The sequence below is a fragment of the Meleagris gallopavo genome, chromosome 1 (assembly GCF_905368555.1).
Source record: "Meleagris gallopavo chromosome 1, MGAL_WU_HG_1.1, whole genome shotgun sequence".
Classification (NCBI taxonomy): Eukaryota; Metazoa; Chordata; class Aves; order Galliformes; family Phasianidae; genus Meleagris; species Meleagris gallopavo.
The window spans coordinates 154,769,480-154,796,775 of NC_139404.1; the positions used below are offsets into that span (position 1 = coordinate 154,769,480).

The following is a 27,296-nucleotide window of genomic DNA, read 5'->3' on the forward strand; positions in this document are numbered from 1 at the left end:
TCATGCCAATCTACATTCTTTTAATCCTCTCAAAACATCAAAATCCATGTGACTGCATGGTTCAAAGCACTGGTAATGGAGCATAGAGGACTTTAATTTTTTCTGCTTCTTGGTGGCCAGTCCAAACTTACTGCAAGCTCATAGTGGCCAAAAGTTATTAACCTTCAGCTTTTTGGTTATTTTCAGAAAAGAACTTAGTGATCTCAGTTTAGTAATAAGTAGACCAACATAGTAATAAGTATCCACACTATAAATCTCACCGTATCTCATGTTGTCTTGATAGGGGATAGGACAGAGACCAAAATGTCCAAATGTCCTCTGAGAGAAGGTACTTGTGGGATGAATACATCAGTAGAAAAAAAAAGAAGTGAAAGCATTCCCTGCTAGTCTGAATATTAGCTTGAAAGAATGTAAATTAGGAAACATTAAGACTGTCATAATGCAACAATAAAAGCAAATAATAATAATAATTGAAAAAGCATAAGTGAGATGTTCTACAAGCTATGTTCATGTATTTCCTTTTTTTTCATATATGCTTAAGGGAACCCTTCAACTTCTGTATAAATTAAAAGAGAAATGAATTCCAGACTGGCTTAATTCGTTCTTTAATTTGTAAGTGACTGTACAATAATGTATTTGTAAATATTTCTACATATTGTAAGAGTATTAGATCTTTCTCTTTTTTGAAAAGCCAAAAAGTAGTATTTGCAAATCACAGTATACAGATAAAAGAATGAAAGCTTTCTCTGCTGAGTTAAACAACAAATTGCCTGCCTACTACCCATGCTTAAAACCTTCAGGACAAAAATAGTTTTGTTTTCCCTGTCTGTCTGAGGCTATTTTTGAAAGCCTGATTGCTGCTTTCATACAGACAGGTAACCTCAGCACTCGACATACTGGCTTATCACTGCTGATTGTGCCTTAGTATTTTACCACAGCTTTTTGTATCCCTAATTTGTCCTATTACCTGATAGAATAAATAGGTGCTGCCACAATTCGCAATGAAGAATGATGCCGTGGATTTATTCACACTGAATCAATGTCCCCACCCCACGGCAAAGCAAAAATTCTGTAGAGTATCTGTACAGAAGTGTTAGGAGCATCCTAAGCTGAGTGAGCATCAGGGAAAATTCATTCAAACTTTATGGTATGGATATTTGCAATCAGAATAGATTAACCCTGATTATACGAATCAGCTACAGTGAAGGTCTACTAAGCACAGAAATGACTGCTCTAATGATTATAAGGTAATAACTCCTGGGCAGCATTCATGGTTTCCACTGAAGCTGGTGGGAGCACTGTAAGTTCTAAGTGTGTTCCTGTGATTTTGAACAGGAAAGAGAAATGACTCTGTGAGGGCCAGAATGTGCCTTTGAGTGGTAAGAAATTGTTTGCACTCCTTCATATTCATGTAATGGTTCTTGCTGATAAGAGGAATACCTTGAAATAATTAAACAGATACTTTTAGAAATATTTCTTAACTGGAGTATGGAGAACTGGAGTATGTCCATACTTGCATTTAGGCTGAAACAATGTATTGTTTGTTCCTTAAGGAAAAAATACACCATGAATTTGTGCTAAGTACTTTAAAGTTGCTCTTCAATGGGATAAAAAAAAAAAAGAAAAAAAAAAAAGAAAAAAGCTGACAGCCAGCAAAAGAAAAAAATCCTAATTCTTTTTTTGCATTAAATATGACACAGATTGTAAAATGCAATATTTTTACCCTTGAAATGTTTAGAAGTATTGACATCCTGTCCACTCAATTGTCAGCTTGTCTTTAGAGACAGAGCTTTAGAGACAGAGCTTCCAGGTTGCTAGCATTTAGTAAACTGACACTGATCTCTATTCTTTAAACTTGTATGCAGCTATGAGCAATTCTTGGCTTAAGAAGCCCTCCACGATATCATGTATGGTTATTCTTGCTGTGGGCATTTTAAAATTTTCTTTCTGTCTTTATGGCTAATCTTCCTAATCTGTATTATTGAATAAGCCTTTTTTAAGTTTTACTATAAGTCTCAATGAAGCTTGAAAAGGGATTTGGGGATAATATGGGCTGCCGTTCCTTGGGGGGATATGAAAGTTTTGACTTGTGCTAGCTACTGGAGGGGAGCTCCTGAATGCCAGTGAGGGCTGGTGCGGAATGAGAAGCTGCAGGACCCATACGAAGACAGAGTGAAGAGCTGGTGGTCTTAGAGGCAGACCTGGGAGGGAAGGGAGCTCCCTTCACAAGTTTTTTGGTTATTCGGTGGGAATCTGTGTATGCTAATTGGGCAGCACCAAATCAGGTTCAAGAGTCGGAGGACCCAGCCTTATGAGCTTGAAAGCACATTTCAAGTCAGAATCCTTACTCAAGGAAAACTCAGATGGAATTTAAATTAATAGTAAACAAGAAAGGCTGAAATAAAGAAGTTGTTCCTTTGTGTACCAAATGGAAATGTAAACAAAATTAGCTGTGTTACTAAACACTAAAGCAGGAAAAAGTATAACATTGTAGAATAAATTGCCAGGCTTTCCCAGTGAAAGTAAATGACATTACTTGATTTCTCTGCCATTATTCATATTGCTAGGTTTACTTTAGAGTGCTAGAGAAGTCCATTATCATTTAAATAAAGTTTGCCATGTTTTACTCCTCTTGGCACGCAAATTCTTCAAGGATAAAATGTCTGTTAAATTTCTCTGTTTTCATTCATTCCTGCTTAAATGATGAAGCACGAGTTACGGCATTTAATGTAATAAGAGTATCATTAATTTTGTGCTAAAATGTTTCTGCATGTGGACGTGCAAAATAAGTACCTACCGTGCCATCAGTTAGTTAAAGAATCAAAATGAGGGTGATAGTGTTTTTCTAAAGAAGATTTCTCTGAATCTTTCCACCCACAGGCTCTGTTGAAGGCAGTAAATAGTCCATTTTTGTTAATGAAGCTTCACTCATACAGCTGGGATTGTTTAATATTTTACGAGTGTTACTTTGTTTTGCTCTCAACGATCTCAGGCAGTTAAGGATTTATGAATCGTGTTTTTCTCAGCCCATCTGCGGTTTCCTATCTTCCCTGGCCTTGAGAATATGTTTAAATTTATTAAAGCGAAGCAAAGGCTCATTATTTCAAAGGAGAGCCAAAGTGACACAGTGAATTGGTTATTAATGGAAAGGCACTGCCATAGGGCGATTGAAATTTAATGATATCCTACAAGAAAAAAATGAGGGTGTCACTTTCCAAAAAGTCATGCTAAATGCCAGCCTTTTTAAGGTCCTGCCGCTAATTTTATGCCTGCGCACAGTAATGTTTTCAAAAGCGTTTAGGAAACACGGACCAGTGACTGTACTGATTATCCTTTTCACCTTCTCGCCTGTTCCAAATGGGTTTGTGCAGTGAGCGATTTAATCTCTAAATATAGGGAACGTTAAAAAAAATAACATTGCTGTTTTTCACAAGCTAAGGGCCTTTTGCAATCCTCCAGAGATGGACTTGCAAATATGCTATCTCCATATGCTCACAGTAAGCTCTCAAACTGGCTCATCACCAAAAAAAGAAAACAAAAAAAACTTCAATCACTTTATTTCTTCTGCATTTCTGTCATTCAAGAGATGTTTTAAGTACACAGAGTACATTTATCAGGAATTAAATCACACATGATACAAAGAAGACTAGGGACACCTGAAATTTCTCAATTTTCTCCCAATTGGATCACATTTTCCTTCAGAAGAAAATCTTTGTTTCCTGAAATAGCTTCCAGTTGTCTCTGGATTGTTAGTTTGTAATACAATGTTCCTATACACTTTATCACTCACTTTTGTCAATTTGAAAGGCAAGTTAAGCAATTTTCTGTCAAAATCCGGTGTATTCCCAAATGAATGTTGGTTTTTGTTGTTGTTTGTTTGTTTGCTAAATTTGTGCTTGGTGTAAGTGCAGACCACAGAGGATTGATAGTGTGGTGTTTAGGTAACTGCTGAAAGAATTCCAGGTGGAAGAGGGAGATGAGGGGTGAGGGGGAAATACCTGCATTAGAACTGCAGGGCCAGGTTGACAGAAGCCTGTTGATTCTGATGCTCAATGGAGTATTATTGTTTAATGTTCCAGTGCTAGTGATAACTATATTGTTCCTTCTAGTTACATGTTTAAACACATGATTTACTACAACTATAGCCATGTTTAAGCACAATTGAGGAACACAGATTGTGGATAAATCATGGATAACACAAGGTCTGTGTAAATGTCTGGACAGAAAATAGCTTTTGATAACCACGTCAAAAAAGCAGGCTCTACATTAGACACCTAACAATGTCGGATGACTGTTCCTTTGTAAAAGCAGAAGAAGTGACAAAGGATTCTCATGCCATGACAACAAAGCTGCTATGGCTACAAAAGCTATTGTGTGACTTTCCTCAGTTCTTAACCATCGTGATGAAGAATCCCCTTCAGTGCTTCCCTGTAGCTATTCTCCCAAGATATCAGCTCCCCCAGAAAGCATACAAATACTAGTAGAGCAAAAAGGGATAGTGGCATAAAAGGATAAGTGGTATCAATCATCCCACATTAATACAGAAATGGTAGAAGTCTGTGGTGCAAAAGACACACTAGGTCATCTAGTTCATCCCCCTGCTGGTGCAGGAAACATTCCCAACATATATTTTCTAGTGCCCTGTCCGGTCTAGTTTAAATACCTGATGCAACTCATTTATATTTATACTGTAATTTTCTTACAAACATAAATATAAAACCAAACTCCAGACTTCGTCCTTGACAGACACATTAGTAACAAATCATTTTCTAACCTTGCTTATGGTAAATTTCCAACCATGTGCTGACAAGTAAACAGCGTTTTTACTTCCCCCCCCCCCCCTTTTTTTTTTTTAATAACTCAGAATATTTTCGGTTCAAAGCCTCAACAAATGAAAAATGAGCAAAATGGAGAAAAAAGGTAAAATGATAATACTGTGTACTTTCTAAAGGGAGAAATGCTTTTCTTTCTGGAGGCGTGTATCTGACAAACATCCCCTGCACGCAGCCCCTCCTACACAGAAGATAACCTGTGGTCTTAAATATACCATCTGCCGTCTGAATGCCACAGAGATGTAGGCAGCATGAGTGCAATAAAGACTGATAGTCACCTCCCTACTTCTTCTCTGGTAACATTAAAAGGAAAAAGCCAAATTTGGAACACTTTCTGCTATAGAGCAGAACGCTGTGATTAGAGATTCCTTTCTGTTCAATCTGTGGAAGAGTTGCACCAGGCTGGAGTTATTTGCAGAATGGAGCCACGTAGGGTGAAATAAGTCCTGGCAAGGGAAGAGTAGAAGACATGGCTTTACAAACCTTGATCTTGAATCGAGTTGGTGAGTGAGTGCTGGTAACACAGCTTGCTATATAGCAAGTAAACACAGCTGCCCTCTTCCTAGAGCAACAAAGTGAGAGCACCTCACTGTCATTACCACTGGGATCCTTGCAGCTTCTGTGAGGTGCTAAGTGTCCCTTTCACTTACAGCACTGGAAAGGATGAATCTTGAAACTGGATGCAAAAAGTACCTAGCACTACTAGCACCTACCTAGCACTGTGCCTTCAGGGGTGCTTTCAGTTGTATGGGGCAGGGGGCCAGAAGAGTCAGAATATAAGATTGGTAAGATCAGCAAACACTGTGGAAACTGAATCACTGATGGGATTTACATAAAATGTTAAAGAACACAGGGAGAAATGGTACCTCAAAGGGCCTACAACTTCAGTTTCTTAGCTTCCTGTTTTAACTATGAACTTATCATCCTATAACCTTTCTAACAAAGACATAAACACTTCAGCTACATATATTTTGATTGTTTCGTGACAGTTTACTGGAGGCTTAGCAATGACAGATTTCTTCATTGTCTTTTTGCCAAAATTTGTCCTTTAAGTCATTTTTGTTGACTGCCCCTTTTAGCAGCTCACCTCACAATGAGAGAGGAGACAATTAATGGGAGGGTGATTTATCACTGCCAAAAACTGTCAAGGACTTCTGTTGTAGCTAGAGAAAAAGCAATTTCACATTATGGCATTTCATTCCGAATACATTGTATTTACAGCTCACAGTTTTATTTTCAGAGCCTATTATCAGGTGAAACAGTTGCATCTGAAATGTTGTTTGTGACATAGGTGACCTGTTAGGATTTGATAAGTATTTACGCCAGAGCACAAGGGGCTCACACATCTGCTGTTGGCAGAAGCAATGGAAAAAAATAACCTGGAAATGAGGCGTTTGATTTTTCTGGTTCCTACACTCGAGCATCTGTTGCTATAATTAAGTGGCATTCAGTAATTGCAGAGCAATGGTGAAATAAACATATGCATTCTTGCCAGCTTTTAGGATTTGGTGTCCTTACAGTAGGAGAGACAAGCAAAGTGACTTCAGCAAGAACAAAGGGTTCTGTAACAAAGTTTAACAATTAACTTTTCCATAACATAAATAGGAATTTATGTTATAGGAAAAAGAAATAAAGGGAGGAAAAAATCTAAATTGGCTGGTGGCTTTAGTGCATTTGAACTGATCACTGCAAGAGGTAAAGCACAGTGCTGAACTGGGGACATGTTAGTGCTTTCCTGTTGAATGTACATGGCTCCCCCGAGGTTGTATTTAGAAACTAAAAATTGTGAATGCAAAGGCAGAAGTGTATTACACAGAGTTTCTGTTGAAATGTACTGCTTGTATTTGAAGAGGGAGCTGAGAAGTTCTCTACAAGCGCCCCTGCTGTCTTTGTTTATGCAGCAATTTTGGTGTAAATGAAAACAGAACCTGATGGTCAGGATTTGTTAAGAACAATGATTAAAACATGTTTTTAAAAAGAATCATTTATAAAATGTCAGTGAATCAAATGTTCAGTATTTTTAGTGAGATTCCCTATACCATCCTGTTTGTTAGAAGCAGTATGAACAAGGTTATGTAAGTATATACATACATTTCTGGGAGAAGTTACAAGTCAGAACACTCTCTTATGTGATAAGAAACTTTGTGATGGCATTTTTTTTACTTCTAAAAATAGGCTGTCCAAGAATTTATTTCAAAAACTGTTCTTACATTAAAAATAAAAAATAAAAGTGTGTGATTGCATTGCTGTACCTATGTAACCCAAAAGATTCGTGGCAGATGTAGCATATTATAAATTCCAGGAGCCTAAGAACAGAAAAGAGTCTCTGGCTCTTGCTGTCCTTGGAGGCCAATAAAGAGTGAGCATGAAAAAGAGCTATTAGTATTGTTTGAGGAGGCCATTCTGATATATGCTTTGGCACTTTTTCTCGCATGGTGTGAAGCAAGTTTTGCATTAACTGCATGTCTGCCTTTTTGGCTGGTGGATTAAATAAGAAAAAACACTGCAGTGGGTGGAAAAAAAATGCAGTAAAGTGTCTTTATGTATACACGCAAAAATATTTGTGTAAAAGAGCTACTCCAGAAGTAATTCCTCCTGTTATTTTGTTGACCATGATGCCTGAAGTGGGTGTTGGTGGTATGGAAATAGAGGTTGAGCCTTTCACCAATATGCTGTTCCATGTTGTTGCTCTGTGACAGATGGCAGCAGAGGGGCAGTCTGACAAAATGGCGTCTGACATGGGAATGCATATGAAGCAAAGGGGTGTTGCTGAATTCCTTCATGTGGAAAAAAATGGCACCCACTGACATTTGTTGATGCTTGCTGAATGTTTATGGAGACCAAACAGTAGATAAGAGCACAGTGAGGTGGTGGATGGTGCATTTCAGCAGTGGCAACAGCAACAGTAGTCACCTTCAGTGGTGCAAATATTTTTGAGCATGGCATGCAGGCTCAGTTCATTGCTGGTGAAAATAGACAGCTAATTGTGGTGACTGTATTCAAAAATAGTGTTTTTTAGGTGAGAATTTGCTCTATCAAACAGTGTTACTGTGGTCTTTGTATCTGTTGTAGTTGCCATGGAAAAAATAGGAGGCTTTATTTTCAGAGTGACATACGTACATACATAAGATAGAAAACAGAGATAAACAAAGCAATGAGAAAAAAATCTTATTTATGAGAGATGGAGCGAGGTTGAAAAGTGAATGTAGGTGACAATTCCTTCCTCAGTTTTCATCTCTCATGTTGTTTTACATGGCTGTAGCAAGCCATAACAAGTCAGAGCTTTAAATAACTGTAATATGTATTGCAGGGTTACAATCTATATGACTTAATTAAATGTAAATGTCAGGTTGCTTTTCTCACTTTATTGTTCAGAGAGTGAAACTGAATGTTAACTAATTTTGTTTGTAAATGCAGATGATTTGAGAGCACATACAGCTTTGTACAATGATAGATGATTATTTTTATCTTCATTTAATTAAATCAGATGCTAATTTCAGTATCTACATTTAAAATTATTTATATATATATATAATTTCAATGGTGTATTGCTGACAGTTTAAGCTACTCAGACTTGAGGAGATTGTTGTATAAGAGAATGATATTAATACATACAGATATTGCTTAATTTGCTTAACTCCTTTTTTGTTCCACAAGTGTGCTGTTGGATGTTTATGCTTTTTTGAGAAACATCATGGAGCAATGTTTCTAAATGAGGTGAGAGTCAGGAGACTTTAATTGCACTTCAGGCCTTGCCAGCGACCTGTTGTGTGACTCTAGGCAATGCAATTCAGCTCCTTGTGCCTCTATTTCCCACTCTATTTTTGTATATCAGAATTCTTTCAGGAAGGAATTCTCTCTTAAGAGTTCACATAGGACTTTTATTTCCTTTTTGAGCCCTAGGCACTAAAAGTAAGTATTTTCACATTAAGTATTTCAGTGAGCAAGCCTTTTATTTTTTATGGAGGCAACCCCGCAGACTGTGGCTATGAGCCTGCTCTTATCTTTGCATTGGCTTCTGTTTTTGAGCTATTTGAATAGGGAATACAGCATTAGTACCTCTTATAATCAACATTCTTCTGCCAATATCCATTCTCAGCCTATTAAAAGAAAAAGATAGTTTTGAGAACTCTGAAAATAGTGAAAGATCTATTATGCTGTCCACTAAAAACTTAGCAGAGGCTATAGGAGTGATTTTAATTGAGATTTTTACAACCATTTGATAACACTGTTTTGATCACCGTATTTAGGGCTGGATTCCAGCAGTGGACATAAAACCTCTGACTAATCCACCGAGTCACCCAGTCCCTGTCATATACTGCTTAATGGCCCATGCTGCCAGGAATTATAATAGCTTTCTGGTATTATTATTATTATTATTATTTTTAATTTTATGGGCACAAACCCTTATATAAGTTTAAAACTCAAATTTGTAAAAAGTCGAGGAAAACTTATTAGAGCTACATTAAGCTGCAGACTTTTTATTTACAAATGTATAGAGTTTGAAATTACATATAGTATAAGTTAACGACTAATATTCCAACTTTGGTTGGTTAATGTTTGCAGGGCACTTACAGATGCTAGAATAATCTCTAATGTTTTTGCTCAATCTGCTCTGGAGATGGATGAAATAAATAGTTTAAACTAATTAATGTAACACCAGCTGTTACAAGTGCTTGGCAGACGTCTGTGAGTTTTGATGGGCAGAGAGCGGCTGTTGTACTTGACTTTATTTTAGTACAATGTTGATCACAGTGTAAGCTGGAATAAATGACGAGCCAAAGGAAGGAGCAGAGGATAAATTCTGTGTAATGTAAAATAAATATTGCCCTTTTTCTGAAAATATTTTTGAGGTTGAGGGAGAGTTGTAGTGGACTTCTATTACGGCATAAGTACTGTGACAGAAGCTGTTGTAACCATGCTTGATATTAACATGTTTCACAAAAGCTGCAAATGTATACATACATCTACAAAAAATCAACATTGCCTCTAGTTTCCAAAATGTCTTAAGGCTTAGTGTGAGCACTTGGGCTGTGTATTTCATTTTTATCTAGTAATTGCTGCTAGAAAGAAATACTGTTTAGGACAGACAAAGAAATAAAAATATTAGTTTTAGAAATGAAGCATGTTTGTAGATAATAAGATGTATTTTTCTGCTATTTGTATGCATTTGGTTGTATCATACATTCTTATTTATTTTGCACTCCAAAAAATGAGCAAAAACGTTCAAGGTGCAAAGTAGTTATATCAACCAAAACTTAGTTCTTTGTGAGGTAGCCATAGTTTATCACTTCATTTTCAAAAAAAAGCCACAAAGCTTAAAATATATTTCTGATGAGAATTCATTGTTTCCACATTATTTAATAAGAAGTTTAAGTATCCAAATAACTTATCTCCTGAAGTTGGAAGGTAGAGCAATTGTGCTGTGACAGAGAAACGATGGCTGCTATCTCTCTGTGTGCCAGCATTAAGATAACAGTGTCATTGTACAAATTGTTACCCTGTGAATGTGTCTAATAAGTTATTATAGCGTGCTGAGCAGATGGCAAGTGTGCTCCTTGAAAGAATTGATGGATGGGATATGATGTCATCAGTGAGATGACAAGGTTCACAAGGTACTTGACCTCCAAGAATAAGTCCTAGCTGGTTAGAATTCTAAATGGTGAACTTTTGTGACATTGGCTAAATGGGAAATATGTGCAATTTGTATTTCTTTATGGTAGTGTTTACCCTCTTCACTGAACTCCACATAATGGGATTTGGTCCCTGAAGACCTGGAGATATTGTTGGAAGGTTTCACCCTGTAACCTTCAGAGGCTTTCAAATACAAATCTATATGTCTGAACTTTAACAAAATCCTATTGTATAGTATTTATGAAGTCAAGTTCTTATCTCTACCTTCCTTTCCTGTATGTATTTATGTAGAAAGAATTTGATTGAGATGATCAATTAATTTTGTGTGTTCTCTCAAAAAAGGAAACTGCTGACTCAATAAGAATGTACAAAGTATAAAATCATATTTTGCAATTTTATAAGAATGTGCTTAAAATTATGAACTATCCTTCTATGCCAAGGATATGCTAATAATTTTGTTTATGACTAAGATATCTATCTCTAAATTGAATATGTATTTGATCGTCCTACCTACCTATTCTCCTATCTAGGAATCTTCCTTTTTATTCTGTTCCCAATTAGAGTTAAAGTTAAATTTCATTGTTGAAAAGCAGGCTTCTCAAGTTGCCCTCTTAGTTCTTTGCATGATTCATGAAATGAATAAGGTGCATGAGAAAGCCTCAAGAGAAACCAACTATTTAAGAAGAGGCAACGCAGCTGTGTGGGATAGACACCTACCTTCTCCTCTTTGTTGTACAGTGAATTTAGGCCCTTATTTACAGAGACTGAATAACCTAGACTGAGAGTCTACCCTTCATCTCTTCAGACATTCCATAAACCCCATTGATTACAAAGTGAGCTATTTGTATGTATTTTTTATGAGTAATTATGCAGCTAGACATATGCTTCAAAATCTGGAATTAAAAGTTTTTATTAATAAATTGTACATTGGAAAGAGAAGAACATACAAGGGAATATAGTGAGAATATATCAATAAAAGAACAATGGAAACAAAAGGAATAAATGAATACTAAGTATACGTATTATGCCTTTTCTGCAATTAAAGTCAAAGGCAAAGTGTTTGAGATCATTTTTATTAATCCATTAAATTCAACAGCTTTTTTTTTTTTTTTTCATTGATTTAGTTTTATTTTGGCATGACCAAAGTCAGGAAGGTGGACAGAAGAGGCATGACCATAGTAGTTAGCCTTTTTAAATCTTTTAATAAAACACTCATGATTTCTTAAGATGCTTATTACTGTCTGGCATCTTTCAAATGAGGAAATATATTTCTTGTGGAAAACACTACCATATTTTTTGATTGTTTGCAGAACAAAAGATCAGTGCTATATAAAAAACAAAACAAAACAAACAACAACAAAAAAACAGCACAGCAACAGCACCTATGAGAACTCATACATGCATACCTGTTCTGAATTCCTCATGTTATTTATTTTCAACATGGATGGTTCTTTGATATATTTGAATATTCATTTGACAATGTAACGCTTGCTTACATGAACAGAAACTAGGAAAGCAGATGAAAGTACAGATGAAAGTACAGATCCTATGAATAAAAGCAATATCTTTTTTACATTTCATAAAATTCTGACTTTCAAATAAATAAAAGTTGTTTGTGAAATTTCTGCTACTGGGAAATATTGATCCATTTTTAAAATAAGCTTACAGGTGCAATAAAGCTTTCATAAACATTCTTCAAATTGCTTCTGTCTTTCCCGTATAAATAAAATGCTGAGGATTCCTAAAATCTGAATTACAGAAAAGCTATGGATTGAGTGGTAAATGTTATAACAAAGTATCAATTTTAGAATAATTACTTTGAAAATATGAATTACAATTTAAAGTTGCCATCTTTGTATTGATTTTAAATCCGTGTCCTTAATCAGTGAAGCCAGTGCAGCTGTTTCACACATGATGTAGCCTTGCATCTGGTTTTCTTGATACAGAAAACGTATAGTCAGTAGAGGGTAGATGGGGAAGCTCTCATATCATACTTCTTCCTTTTACTCCAGTAATAAAGGCAGCAGTATGGTGCCTGCAAGAAATAATAAATTATTTGTATATGACTTGTAAATAGTTATCTCTTTACAAATAGTTTACTATCCATATTGGTTTAGTCCTCCTTGATTTCTTGCCAGTTTGCTTAAATATGTCACAAGAGGAGAAACGTGCTCAAAAAAAGTATTAGTAGAGCAGCACAGCGATGAATCTTTAAACAAACATGTTCATTAACTATACTATACACTGTCTGGTAGTGGGTTGATTCAATAGATTTGGTTCTGTTCTTCTAAAGTAAACTACTGGCTATATCAATGTCCACCAGTTTGTTAGCATAATTAAATAATACTCTGAAAATCCCTGAAGTCATTCAGATGAGTTTATCAAGTGATTTGATAGATTATTCATTTGAGTTTTCAGTTTTTAATAAAACGAGTAGAATCCATGTTTCATATAATTATCATAGATGTATTGATTATGCAGTGATTATGCAGTGATGTTCAGTAGCTATGTCTTTTCTACCCACATACATGTATACATGTATGTGTATGTGCTAGAGGTACGTAAAGTTTTAATACAAGGTAAATGAGTGTTCTCTGAGCTCTCTTTGCCATATGGCCCCTGTGGAGGATAGAGGGCCCTGGCTAGCTTAAGCCTGCCATATGGACCTGGTGGAAAAAGGTAAGAGCCTACCATATGGACTGGGTGGAGCACTCAAAACTCTAAACATTTCTCATACACAAGGGCCTTTTACACAGAAGAATGTAAAAACATGCATAATACATTACACAACAAAGCCATTGAAAAATGGATCAATTGTTTAGATTTAATATGATGCTTTCAAGCAGTGCCCAAAACTATATAAATAATCAGGGTTTATTTTGAAATAGTAAAGAAGATCATCAATCATTTACAGCTGACTATTTTACTTTGCATTTAACATCTGCTGTAAAAATGGGACTGTACAATACCACCCTTAATGCTGTATGAAAACAGGACAGCCAAAAATAGTGATAGGGTTAAAACCAAATTTATCTGAATGTATTCCCTCATTGTCTTTCTTTCCCCTCTGATGTTAAACTGAAAAATGAATTTAACATTTTATGTAAAACTGTGTGACAAGTCCTGGACTTAGAAATGTCATCTACGTTCTTAAGTCTTTTGGGCAATAGGCTTAGAGCAGCAATTCAAGTTTATTTGAAACTGAAAGGATCTGTGCCAACCAAAGCTCAGCTTTTTGGATGTCTAAGATGCCTGTTGCTTTTATGTTCAACAAATCTTTATTTGCCTTCCACTGTGAAAATGATGCTAGATAGTGGTGTTTTCTTTCACAGACCAAAGTGATAATAAAGTGGCATAGTAAAATGACCATCATATTTCAAACCACTGGGCATCCTTTTTGATCCTTTCTATGCATTCCTATGTAATCATAAATCCACTGGCTTGAATTATTTATAATATATATTAAAACAAAAAACAAAAAACACACCACACCACATACCAAGATTCAGATCAGGAGTACTTCAAAAAAGATTATGCCAGGATATTGGAAAATGCAACATAAATTATATTTTTAAAACCTTATTTTCTATTTTCTTGTCTGTTCTGATAATGATTTATATACTTTTTCACTGTTTAACATGCCAAAATGAATTAGCAGAGAAAAAGTCAAATCTATTTTGGTTTGCAAATAGGAAGATTATTTAGGCTAATGTTTCCCTTCAAATTTTTTTAATAATCTTTTGCTTTTCTTGAGCTATATATTTTTATCCACTGGTCTTTAGTTAGACCAGACATTTCAAGAAATTGACTCATTTCTTCATACACTGAAAAGGAAAAAATAAAAAAATAAAAAAAATTCAGAAACAATATATGTTTCTGAAAAAAAAAAAAGGGACAGAAGAGATTCTAGAAAGAAGTAGAATGTGCTGAGTTGGAGAAAACTAGGACAAAGGGAAGATAAGGTGATTCTGAAAAAAATAGAGAAGAATTCAGATTTTAGTTTTTGAAGTTACCAGATTATACTAAAATTTGAAGAGCAGCCTTCATCAGCAACACTGACCTCCCTTCAAAAAACACTGAGGTTGCTCTGACTTGCTCAACTCAGTCTTCAAAGTGCAACAGTTTATAAAACCTTGCAGGACAGTTGTGTCCTGATACGACTCCTGTTATTTCTCTAGTTGGGCTAAAAGCCAACCTATTATCATGGTGCTGAATAAAAGTATTATCCTTAAATATATAGTGAGCCCACCAGGTTAAGATAATAAGCCCTGTTTGTGCTGTTTGTTTCAATATGTTTAGTCAGTAAGGCATAATTTATCATACAGTAGTAAAGAGATTTGAAACCACTCTTAGTATTTTTATTTTGTTTCATTGCTCCTGTTACGTAATATTTATAACTGCTTAAGAAATTACATAAATATTCTTTTTCTAAATATGTTATTGTTATAAATATTGAGACACCTGCATAAATTTTGCTCTGAAACAGAATTAGTAAAGTGCCTAGATCCTATCTAAGAGTTGTAATGCTTATTTCCTTCATATTTGAATGTAGATAAAAGGCAGAATGCAGTATTTCATTTAAGTGAAGTCTAGAAACTGAATCCTGGAAAAGATTTTAATTTACCAATATGTATATGGAATGTTTGCTGTGCAGGGTACCTTAATTTTTTATATTCATTGTCAGCCACACTGACCTGGGTTACACAGTAACTCCAGGCAATGTTTTTCTTCAGTGCTGAATGTGACCTCGTAATATATAAATACATGAAAGATATTTTTTGGTCTTTTATAATATGTATTCTGATATATTATCATAAATTACGTATTCAAATACATGAAGACATGCAGGCTGAATCATGTCTGTGTTTTCAAAAATAAAAGCAGTAAGTGCAAGCTTATTTTAAAGTGGATACCTCAAATGGAGCAGAAAATATTAGAGGTAAAACTTCTACATTATTTTATCAGTGAGCATCAAGCTAGTGAATGCCATAGAAATGTCACTAATGGACACATTCTGGCAGCTTGTTGCAGATGTTTGATGAATGAAGTGCAAGAGGAATCATATCAGATGTAAAAATGCTTGCCTTTTCATTGTGAATTTTATTTCTGAGCACTCTAGGATTTAGGGATTTTTGTTTGTTTATTATTATGGATTTATGTGAAAATCAGATATTCAGATATCATCTATAGGCAGTGAGTTGAGAAATGTAGCTATAGTGTTGTAAAGGACTGTTTCTGATCCTATAAACTATGAAACTAATATTGAACTCCCATAGGCAGACAGCCAAAATTCTATTAGGGTATCATAACCATATAATCCAAAATGTGTACATCAATTATTGTCTACAACATTTGCATCTGAGTACTGGAACCACTCCATAGATAGACACATTAAGGGTGTTCATTACATTTGGAAAAAAAAAAAAAAAAGAGTTAAGTATAATCAACAGTCTTTTATGTGAATGTGTATTTTTAGCTCCAAAACTAAGGAAGCCTCTGTGCTGTGCTACTTCATGATGTTTGAACAGCACACTCATTTTGTATTCTTACTGCTGGTGAGAATTTGTCAAAATGCTTTTGTTTTTGATTACTACTTCCATACTGGCTATGAGAGGAACTAAGGTCTTGGAATTACTATATCACATATTTCTATAAAAAATATTTGTATATTTCCATTTAGATGCTTAATTAAAGACTGGATGGTACTGAGCCACTTGTGATGTAATGGTGATTACCTTAAGTTGTGTGTGTACAGGGCTTGGCTAGTACTGTCCTCCAGTCAGTTTCTTTTTGAGGCAGGATTTCTTCCAATGCATTTAGAGTTTTTCCTTACATATTCAAGATTTCCTGAGTCTATTACCCAGTATCCCAAGGCACTGTGTTGGTCGAGCCGATGAGACTTTTTTTTTAATTTTTTTTCTATTACTTAATTGGCATTTTTAGCTGTAAGAGTGAGGTGCTAGTACATCCGAGATAGGAATTTTGGCATTTAAAAGGTTGGAGACAGCTCTTCTTAGTATGATTACAATGGTAGGCATTTTTAGGTCGGCCATCTCATTCAGTGGTCTAATTAATACATTATCAACCTAAATATTAAGGGGTATGCAAAACTATTCTTTTTTATTGATGAAGTTATTAAAATCAACTATAATGACTGGGATGCCTTACAGGAAAGGTAGGTAAATATGAACACACATGTATTAAAAGCAGGTTTCTGCAAAAAGAACTGTTACTGAACATTTTATATATTTACCTAAAACTTGATATTTTCTCCTGTTAATTAAAGAAGAAATATGACACTATTTTGTATGAATGTTGACTGAAACAACTAGATCAGTAGATCCAGCTTTAGAAATTCTGACCAGATAAAGATTTTTCTGCTGTGGTGAAAGACCAGTTTAAGCCACCATAAATGCAGAGTGTTTAAACCTCTTCTGACTTGTCTTTAATTTCTCAGATATACTTCTTTGTGAAGGACTATTTACACAGAATCACGGAATCATAGGGGTTGGAAGGGATCTCCAGAGATCATCGAGTCCAACTCCCCTGCCAAAGCAGATTCCCTACTCCAGGTTGCACAAGTAGGTGTCCAGGCGGGTCTTGGAGTCTCCACAACCTCCCTGGGCAGCCTGTTCCAGTGCTCCGTCACCCTCACCATAATGAAATTCTTGTGCACATTTGTGCAGAATTTCCTATGCTCCAGTTTCTGGCCGTTCCCCCTTGTCCTGTCTCCACACACTGCTGAAAGAGTCTGGCCTTGCCACTCTGCCCCCACACCTTAGATATTTATAGACGTGGATCAGGTTCCCACTCAGTCTCCTTTTCTCAAGGCTAAACAGACCCAGTTCACTTAGCCTTTCTTCATAGGGGAGATGCTCCAGGCCCTTCACCATCTTTGTGGCCCTCCGCTGGACTCTTTCCAAGAGATCCCTGTCTTTTTTGTACTGGGGAGCCCAGAACTGGCCACAGTACTCCAGATGAGGCCTTACCAGGGCAGAGTAGAGGGGGAGGATCACCTCCCTCGACCTGCTGGACACGCTCTTTTTTATGCACTCCAGAATGCCGTTGGCTTTTTTGGCCATGAGGGCACACTGCTGGCTCATGGCCAACCTGTCGTCCACCAATACCCCCAGATCCCTCTCTGCAGAGCTCCTCTCCAGCAGCTCATCCCTCAACCTGTATCGATGCATGCAATTATTCCTCCCTAGATGCAAGACTCTACACTTGCTTTTGTTAAACCTCATCTGGTTTCTTACTGCCCAGCTCTCCAGCCTGTCCAGGTCTCGCTGAATGACAGCACAGCCTTTATGTTCACTTTTGTGTTGCCAGCTGCCAAATGTATGTAGTCTACCTCATCTGCTCACCAACACTGCTGGGAGCTGTTGGCAGGTTATGTGTTACTGAATGAATGACAACTGCTGAGTGCTGCACAGGCACACCACTGTCTTTTCACTTTCTGGTAATCCAGTCTGCTGTTAGCAGGTTACCAGAAGCCATGTAACAAGGCGGTGGCAGTGCTATTGCTCAATACACCATAATTGCAACATGACTATATAGGGAGTTTCTGAAAATGTGGGCTTCTATTTTTTTTTTTTTTTTTTCGAAAGAGAATGAATTTTAGACATATTAATTGAACACAGACCAACCAGTCAACCAAATGAAAACAATCCAGTCTGCCCAGAGAGCTTGTGGATGCCCCATCTCTGGAGCTGTTCAAGCCCAGGCTGGATAGGGCCCTGAGCAGCCTGGTCTAGTATTAGATGTGGAGTTCGGCAGCCCTGTATGCGGCAAGGAAGTTGGAGCTTGATGGTCCTTGAGGATCAACCCAAGTCATTCTGTGATACTATGATTCTATGAATTCACAATGCAAAGCAAAAAAACAGTATGAATGCAGTGCAGTTCCAGGCACAAAACCTTCACTTTCAGAGAATTACAAGTTACCAACTGTGCTTATCAAGAATTCCCTTCTTACTACTTTTAACTTACATAAAACGTATGTTATTTCATTATTCTTTAATCACCTTAAATTCCAAAGGAATAGATGGTCCTGAGTATTAAGCCAAAGCATTTTTCATTTGAAATAATCCAGTAAGATCAAACAAAATATATTTGTTACTTTTTGTTATATTTTTTCTCTGCCTTTTGCGGTAGCCATAGAAAGACATTTAAAGCGTAGAGAAGAACAGGCAATACAAAAATAAGATTGTATACTTTAGATGTATTCCTTTGTGTGTTGTTTTTATCTGTTCATAACTTTGAAAATGTAAGGCTCAGTATACAATACACTCATTCTGTTTTTAAGTCTGATCCCTAATTTAAAGTTTGATGCTAATCATAAATCCTGATCTGATTCAACATACTTGACTTGATCTTTGATGTTGCATATATTCAGGAAAGCTAGAAAGATAGTTGGGCTATCTGAGCTAGGCTGTGAGCTTCTAAAGCCAACACAGTGAAAGAAATGAGATGGCTAGCATCATGTGTTGTAGGTTTTGATTTCCCAACCACATAGGAAATCCTCTTTGTTGCGCAGATGATTATCAACACAACTTCAGATTATGAACATAACTTCAGAAAAAGCTCAGAATTGCATTTGTGAGCATATAATGAGCCACATTCACACAACTCTCCACATACACGTATGCACAGAAGTATTTCTTGTAGAATTGCTATGAAGCAAAGGAAGATTCCTATTAGCACTCAGAATTGCCTGGCTGATGGAGTGGAGCTAGTAGAGTGCTAATTGGGACATTTGACATGAATCAGTAAAATGCATTTATACTTTTACCAGCGTCCAAAGCACAGATGGCTTTTATCAGTATTTGATCTCTGCCAGTAGCATTTCGGTATCTTTAAAAAAGAAGTAATGGACGTAGTACTCATATTTAAGAACTTCAAGTTACAATATTGTCATGTGCCTTGTGTTTATACTAATATATTGTTTAAAAACACATTAAAATGTTTAATGTACCTTTCTCACCATCATTTTTCCTTAGAATTTGTATTTCTTTAAAGTTAATTAAAGTTCGTTACCATCAGGTGTTCAAGATACTTATACTATATATGCTGAGTTCTTTTTTGGAGTCACCTCTGAATATCCTGCTTTTCCTTTATTCCTGACCATTTGATGTACTTAAATGCATAAAATGCACTTTTATTCTGTGTAAATTTCTGTGAGTGAACAGGACAATTTTTCATATAGGGACAGCAAAACAGTATTATTCTATTTGGGGCACTAGATATTATGATGCTTCCAAATGTCGAGGCGATACTAGCATTTTAACATTTGATTATTATATGGTAAAATACATTTGTTAAAAAAATATGAAGGATCATTTATTCTAAAATATTGTGAAATCCTTAGAATAAATAAACCAGTAAATACTACTTAACCCAACCCCAATCAGTAATAGGCTGCAAAATAAGATAAAAGTTATTAGAATAATCCTTTTATTGAGAGAGAAAATTAGATAAGTTGTGTTGATTGACTCTGAGGCCCTCCTAGGGACATGTAAAATGAAGAATAAACTGAACTTGATCTAGTCCAAAGAGCCTGAAGAAATCCTCACAGCTGGAACATCACCACTAATTACATTTTTACTTTTTGGATATATTTTGCCAACTCTTCATTCATTTACAGTGATTTTACAGCATTAATTCCTTAACAAAACTAAAATGCTTATCTTTAAAGTAGATGTTTTTATGTATTTGATTCTACCAGTAATAAATTTCATTTGTAGTGAAGTACTGTGCTTGAAACACAATAATAACTTATATAAATATGCTGTGTTAAACAACATAGCATTTTGTTAATTTCTTGCTGAGTCAGTACAAATTTCTTACTCCTTGGAAACTTTTTTCTCCATTATTTCATCTCAGTTTTACTACCCTTCTCCAAACTATTTGTCCACCTTGAGTCTGTTCCTATCCTATTTTCTCAGTTTAGCTTTCACTCAATTCTTCATTAGTCCCTATTTCCTTTTCAAGTCATACCAGTTTCCCAACTTCCACATCTCAGTGTCAACCCACAATACGTTTGCCTTTGTGCTTACATTAAATGTTATGCGTGAGTTGTTTTAGGAACAAATGTTTGAAATATTTTACAGAGAACCAAAAAATCGTCAGGACACTTTACAAACAGCCATTAAAATTATAGAAAGACATTAATCTATAGAGTATTTTTTTGAGCCAGCCATTATCTCTTGCTTTCAAATCCTGGCAATATCACAGAATCACAGAATCACAGAATTGTAGGGGTTGGAAGGGACCTCTAGAGATCATCGAGACCAACCCCCCTGCCAAAGCAGGTTCCCTACACCAAATCGCACAGGTAGGCGTCCAGGCGAGACTTGAATATCTCCAGAGAAGGAGACTCCACAACCTCCCTGGGCAGCCTGTTCCAGTGCTCCGTCACCCTCACCTCACCTCATCAGCATTCTCCATTTTGATTGGTGACCAGTCTAAACTTATCCTACTTGCATTTGGGAACACAGACAACAGACTGGCTACCACTATTCATCTGTTATTGTTTAAATAGCTGTCACAGCTTCCATAGTGTCTGTTTCCATGTTATCTCATGAAGAACAAAATAGAATGACAACACCAAGTGTGAAAATCTGAAAAAAGTTACTTGCATTTGACCCAAACTTGCTGTTGTTCACAGATAAAATCTAGTTTGATCAAAAACAGATTACTTTTTGAAACTGAGGAGCAATTGATTAAATGGATGTGGCATCTGCAAATATTTTAAAGATACATGTTGATTTCAGACTTGCCTGTTACGGTTATTTAGTTCCAGTGTCACGGTACAGATTCATCTCTGCTCTGATACTGTAGAGATTTCAATAATAGTTTGTCCAATCCTTGTTTTTCTGTTAATTTATAACATCTTGGTGGTCAGCACAAGCTAAGACAGGCCTGGCCGCTTCTTTGTTCTACCTTGTTCTTTCTTTTCATCTCTTTAAACTGTTCTGCTCCCAGCTCTGACAATGGAGTTGTAGATTGAAGCTATTTCTCCTCTTGCCCCAACTTTTCTTTGAATGCTTCCTTTGATGTATTCAGACTAAAAGTGCCAGATCTCTGTCTCCCAGCAAGGGCTTATCGTTTTTGCAGTGTTGCTTCACTAGCAGGTTGAGGAATGTTAGTAGTTCCTTTGCAACAGTTCAAAAGATGCTATGTTAATGATTATTTGGAAACAAAGATGGAACACTGTGTTGGGAAAAGAGAACTCAGGCAGGAATGGAAAATATTTTAAATGCTTCAATGGCAAGAGGTCATATTATTATTGCTACTAAGATATGTGGTTTTCTTTTAATTGGCCGTGTTTACAAAGTGCTTTTTCTTAAAAATGTGTTTTTTCAAGATTCCCTCAATCACTGCTTATCTCACATCCACAAATATTCATGCTTCCTGTGTATAATATGTACATTTGCTCTGTTTCAAACATACTCACACTCAAAGTTTATTTCACATGGGACATCAGGAAAACAAAGCCACATTAGTCTAACATTTTTTTCTGAGTTTAAGTTTCATTAAAATAAGTTCACTGTAAGTTCAACTCTCTAGTCTTCCCCTTTAATGTAAATTCGTTTCTGTTATTTATTATAATAGAAGAGTTTGGATTTTGAGTTCATTCTATTATCCATAACTTTAATCTTTTGGAGTTATTTTGCCTATTGAAAAAGGGTGCCATACATTGTTGAGAAAACCATTACAAACATGTTTTGAGCATGCCTAAAATACAGCAGAAATTAGTTGTCTATAATTAAAGTACAGCAGAGACTTTAATCCTTTGCCCAAAATCTCAGGTAAGACCTATGTTAGGAGTTTTCTTTATCTCAACAATTACATTGAAAGAACATAGTTTTTAAGCAAAGTAAGGTCTATGTATTTTTTTTAGGTAGGTGAATTTTATCTAATATGTTTTAAAACATTTTTTCAGCTCAAGGCCTAAAATTTTAGTAAGAGTTATTTCAAGAGGGATGGGAGATTTTGGGCCTATTTCTGTGACAAACCTAGAGGCATACTTTCACATTTGTATAATTTAGTTCCATGGTACATACTAGTGATTATACCGTGCAAGTCAATACTTTGACTGGGACAACTAGTATGCAGAGGACTTTAGTCAAAAACACAAATGAATAACAAAGAAATTTGTCACTTTTTTAACATTGTGTATGAAACATTTGTGAAAGCCATACTTACATCAATCAAAAATAATAGTGTGCAGCCTTTATCAGTCTATAATCTAATTATTTTTGCTTAAGTTTTAATTGTTTGTTACGATTAATGAAAGCATAACAATTCTGACAGCAGTTTGGAAAAAAAAAAAGAGAATTATTCTTCACACTAGAACATGATTTCAGAAGATGAACTAGCAGGATTACTAGAGAACAGTAAAGTAGTTTACAATATCCAGAATTACCAATTTGTTTATTTTTCCTAATGTGGTGAATATATCTATAATATTTTTAAAGTTGAAAAGAAAATAAAAAAAATATTATTTAGGGTCAATTTATTCTATGTTACAACGAAATGATGACAGACAGTGGAATAGTGTGAGGATAGATGATGCACACAGAATACATTTTTCATAGTCTACTTTTAATCTCTGTAAGATATAGATTCAGTCATCTACAGCCAGTTTTTGTCAACAATCTGTCCAGATCTGACTGGAAAATCTGATGAAATATACTTCACAAAATCTTTTTATGGGCTGAAGCTTTCCTTGGTAAACATAACTTTGTCTCACAAAGCTTACCTTGGTAAACTTTTTACTTAAGACTTTATGAGAAAGTAAAAATTGTTCCACAGATTGTAAATATAGAAAATATTAAATGGGCTTTTACTCCTTTTGTAGGCTACACTCAGCCTAAGCCCCTGTGAACTGAGAAGAACAGTTTTCATGGTATGATTGATCATTCCAAATATAGATCTTTCTATCTGAACAAGTCATCTGAGGCTCCTCTTACACTTGACAGGAACTTCTAGAGGAAGATTTTTCTCCTTCTGTATCCTTCTGATGGCTATAGTAGTTCAGATGGATTAGCACCTTAAAACGCTGTGTTTCTCTCCACTAGCTATAGAAAGAGGCAGGTGGGGGAGGCTGAGGAGCCTATTTTGGCATTTCTGTGCCAAAATAGATGTGGATGCGGCTTCTACACTAGCACCATTAAGTTCTGGCCAGCACAGTGGAGTCGATGAGGAGATGGAGCAAGGAATAAGCAACTAAAAGTGCTTAACAGAGATTTCTTCTGTCTGGAATGTTGATGGAAATGAAATTCTGTGATGAACAGGGATTTTGAGTTACAGTGTGCTTTCCCTTGGCTGCTGAAACACTCTAACCCATTCTTGCAAAAGATTTCGATTTTTCTATCTCTGGACTATTGCCACTTCAGAATATACAGCACCTCACTTCTTTTTATTTCTTTTTAGGAAAATAGTTTCAGGACTTTTATATCATATGTTTTCTAATGTGTATGCTAGAATAAAAAGTGAAGTACAACTATTCAATAAAACTGTAATTAAATACATTGCAGAAAAAAAAAGAAATTAATATAATATACCTCAAAAAATATGTATCATGTTGATCAAAGCTAAATGAAATAGACTAAGACTGACAAACTCTTATATAGTCAAACAGCTGTGCAGAGTTCTGTATGCATTCTGATGCCACGGAATTGTATTTAGATACATCAATATTTCAGTTAATGACCGAGCCATTACTAAGACAAATATGCATAGATATATGTATCTAAATTCATGTATAGATAGTTTTCCTTTTTGAAAAATTCAGATTAACATCTGGTGCAAAGAGATTGACCTAAATTTCTGTATCATATCAACGGTAGTCTAAAAGTATTTCAAAAATTAAAAGAAAAAAAAAAAAAAAAAAAAAGATGTATAATGAAGTCTCTCTCTCTTTTTTTTTTTTTTTTTTTCCTTCACTTACTTTATAATCCACTCACAGATTATCTATGAAACACTAATCTTAGAAGTCTTCAGACTCGGGGAGTTTTCTCCCATTGTGATGTCACAACTGATCAGATCTGGTTGTTATGATGATCCCACTAAGGAGTTGAACACTAATTGTTAGAACATGTCTGTGTTTAAAAAAAATTAGGCCAGTGATTATAACCATGCTGTTAATATCATTTATTGTTCAGAGCATGTTTCAGTTGTGGGAATCAGGTATACTTTTTTGATTAAAAATGCCTAGACAATCTGTAGATTTTCTCTGCTTGCAGAATCTTCTAACCTGTAAATGAAAGCATTGAGTGGGAAGGGTTAATTGTATAGCAAACCTCATATTCAAATCTTTCTCGTATATGAAATATATGTCATGCTAGCAAATATTCTATTGTCAGTTCAAATAGAACACAAACTAAAATGAGATAATTGGTAAGGTGCCCATAAAGTCAGCTTGAATATTTTATCACAAGTATATGTGAGATAATATTTGTTTTAAAAAGATTCTATGGCACTGTAAACTCAGTCTCATTAGAGACTGCATTTAAAAGGCTTATAAAGTTACTCATTAATGTTATCTTGTTGTATCTCCACAGCTTTTTCATTAAAGAAAATTCAGCAGAAAGCATTTTCTCCTGATAGCAGGAACCAATTTGCAATAAATGTTCTGGAAACCACTAGGGAAGCCATTACTGAAGTCTAATAAAAACAGACAAGCGTAACTTGTTCTATATTTTTGTTTCAATCACATACAGATGAGACCCCGCTCTCCACACCAACCGCAAGAGACAGCCTTGACAAACTTTCTCTAACTGGGCATGGGCAGCCACTACCTCCAGGTTTTCCATCTCCTTTTCTATTCCCTGATGGATTGTCCTCCATAGAGACCCTTCTGACTAACATCCAGGTAGGCCTTTCTGTAGATCAGCTTAAAGGAGTGGAGAGGAGCCAGTTGTTCAGATTTGTCTAAATTAATACAACAATTTTAGCTTAATCAGTTCATAAGATTATTTGGATCAACTAATTTGCTGAAACTTTCTAGTAATTTGGGATTTAAAGAAGCCGCAACAAATGAATGAATTTAGAAGCTGTCAGTTACAGCACATAAAAAAATAGATTGTGTATTAAATCACAGCAGAGAATTTGATGAAAATGGCATTGGGATGTTTAACAACATTGGTCTTAAATGCTCTTTTTATTACAGGCTAATGAAATGTATTCTTACTTTTTAGGTTTATCTCATTTATTAAACAGAGAAACATTTCTTTAATAAATAGTTATTTCAAATTGCTGGAGTGCCAAGGTGGAAATGATATTTAAAGCTATTTGAAATGTGTCTCTCATAAAAGCAGTCACAAAAAAGCACTTCTTTTATAAGTAAGCTCATTTCACTTAAAGTACTGTCTTCAAAGAATAGACTTCAAAGGGTATTACCAAATTTTCTGCAGATTTCCTATTCAATAGTCAGAATGTCTATTGTGTGTATAATACAGCCTGATTCAAATATTGTTCAAGGTATACATTTGCCTAGATGTTAGTGTTTAATATTAGAATGAAGAATTTTTTCCCCACAAATTCAGTGATCATGTGTTCTCCAGGTGCAATTTTTGCAGCAGTATTTTGAATGAAGAAGCAAAATGTTAGTGCAGGAAATAATGCAGCCATATTGTACTCATTACATACAACCTTTGTTTGTGCAGCTTTTAACTTCCAATATACTTCTTTTCCTGCAAATGTGTCAGGTCATTTCTGTTATATTCAGCAAGCACTACACAACATAGGGCCAAGGCCTCTTTGCTTTGTTTTCCTAAGCAAACTCTTTCAACTTTATAGCCCTTTGGACTTATTTTATGAAAAGTATACAGGATCCCTTTATTAGTGATGTTTTGAGTTCTAACAATGAAAAAAGATAAAACACAGTTGCTATTTAGAAATAAAGTATTATATCTGCATGATTCAAAAGAACATAATTGTAAATTGTGTAGGTTTTTTTGTGTGGGTTTTTATTTTAGTACTTGTAATTTTCAGATTTTACATAAATTATAAAACGTAATTCTGCAACACTTAGCATTCTTCTAGCAGACCAGTTGAAATCTAGAAAGAATATTTTTTTTCAAAGGTATAAAAAAAGTTAATAAACTATCTAATGTTTTAGCTGTGCGTGCATGTACAGTAAAGTTCCTAGTAATTTTTTTGACAAATGTGTGCAGTCAATGTTTCTAGACAGCAACCTAATGAGCAAGGCATTCAGCATCAACAGGTTAGCTAATCTCGTGATTGAATATGAGAGTGCTGCACAACTTCAGGATAAATGACTAGGATTAATTTGCCAAGAATGCATTCAGTGTTGCTTTACAGAAAACATGAACATGAAACTCGGTCATTGCTTTCATTGCTTTTTTAAAATTATTTTTTAAAACTAATCTTATGTGTTGAAGAGATAAAATGAGAGCCAAGATCGTAAAGAAACTAGAGACTTCTTTTTGCTTTTTTTCATTGTGTTTTTTGACTTACTGTTCCTTACTTTGAGTTTCAACATCATGAAATCACCTCTCAGGGTAAACGGGTTGCATGTAAAACCATTTGGATTTTTTCAATATGTCTCTGTGTTCTCACTGTATTATTTCCACAGATATCTGGGAGCCCTTTCACATACTATCAAGGCATGTTTTTTTGTTGGTTATTTTTTTTTCCCATACATTTAAATCCCTATCAGGACTATATAAAAAAATACTTTATTATATGTACCTATACATATATATATATATATTTAGCTAACTTGATTTTCCTACCTTGATAGAAAATGATAAGTATTCTCTTTAAAACAATAGAGGCTATTATAATAGCCTATGCATAGTGGCA

The 27,296-nt window shown here is 35.3% G+C and overlaps 1 protein-coding gene across 6 annotated transcripts in view; it reads left to right on the plus strand.

The window, feature by feature from the left end:
- DACH1 (dachshund family transcription factor 1) overlaps nt 1-27,296 on the plus strand; it is a 361,366-nt gene that overhangs the window by 282,886 nt on the left and 51,184 nt on the right. For all 6 annotated transcript variants that reach the window (XM_085215752.1, XM_085215750.1, XM_085215751.1 and 3 more), the window contains one exon: nt 25,190-25,341. In XM_085215752.1, coding sequence (XP_085071878.1) covers nt 25,190-25,341 — 152 coding nt within the window. The remainder of the gene's footprint in view (nt 1-25,189; nt 25,342-27,296) is intronic.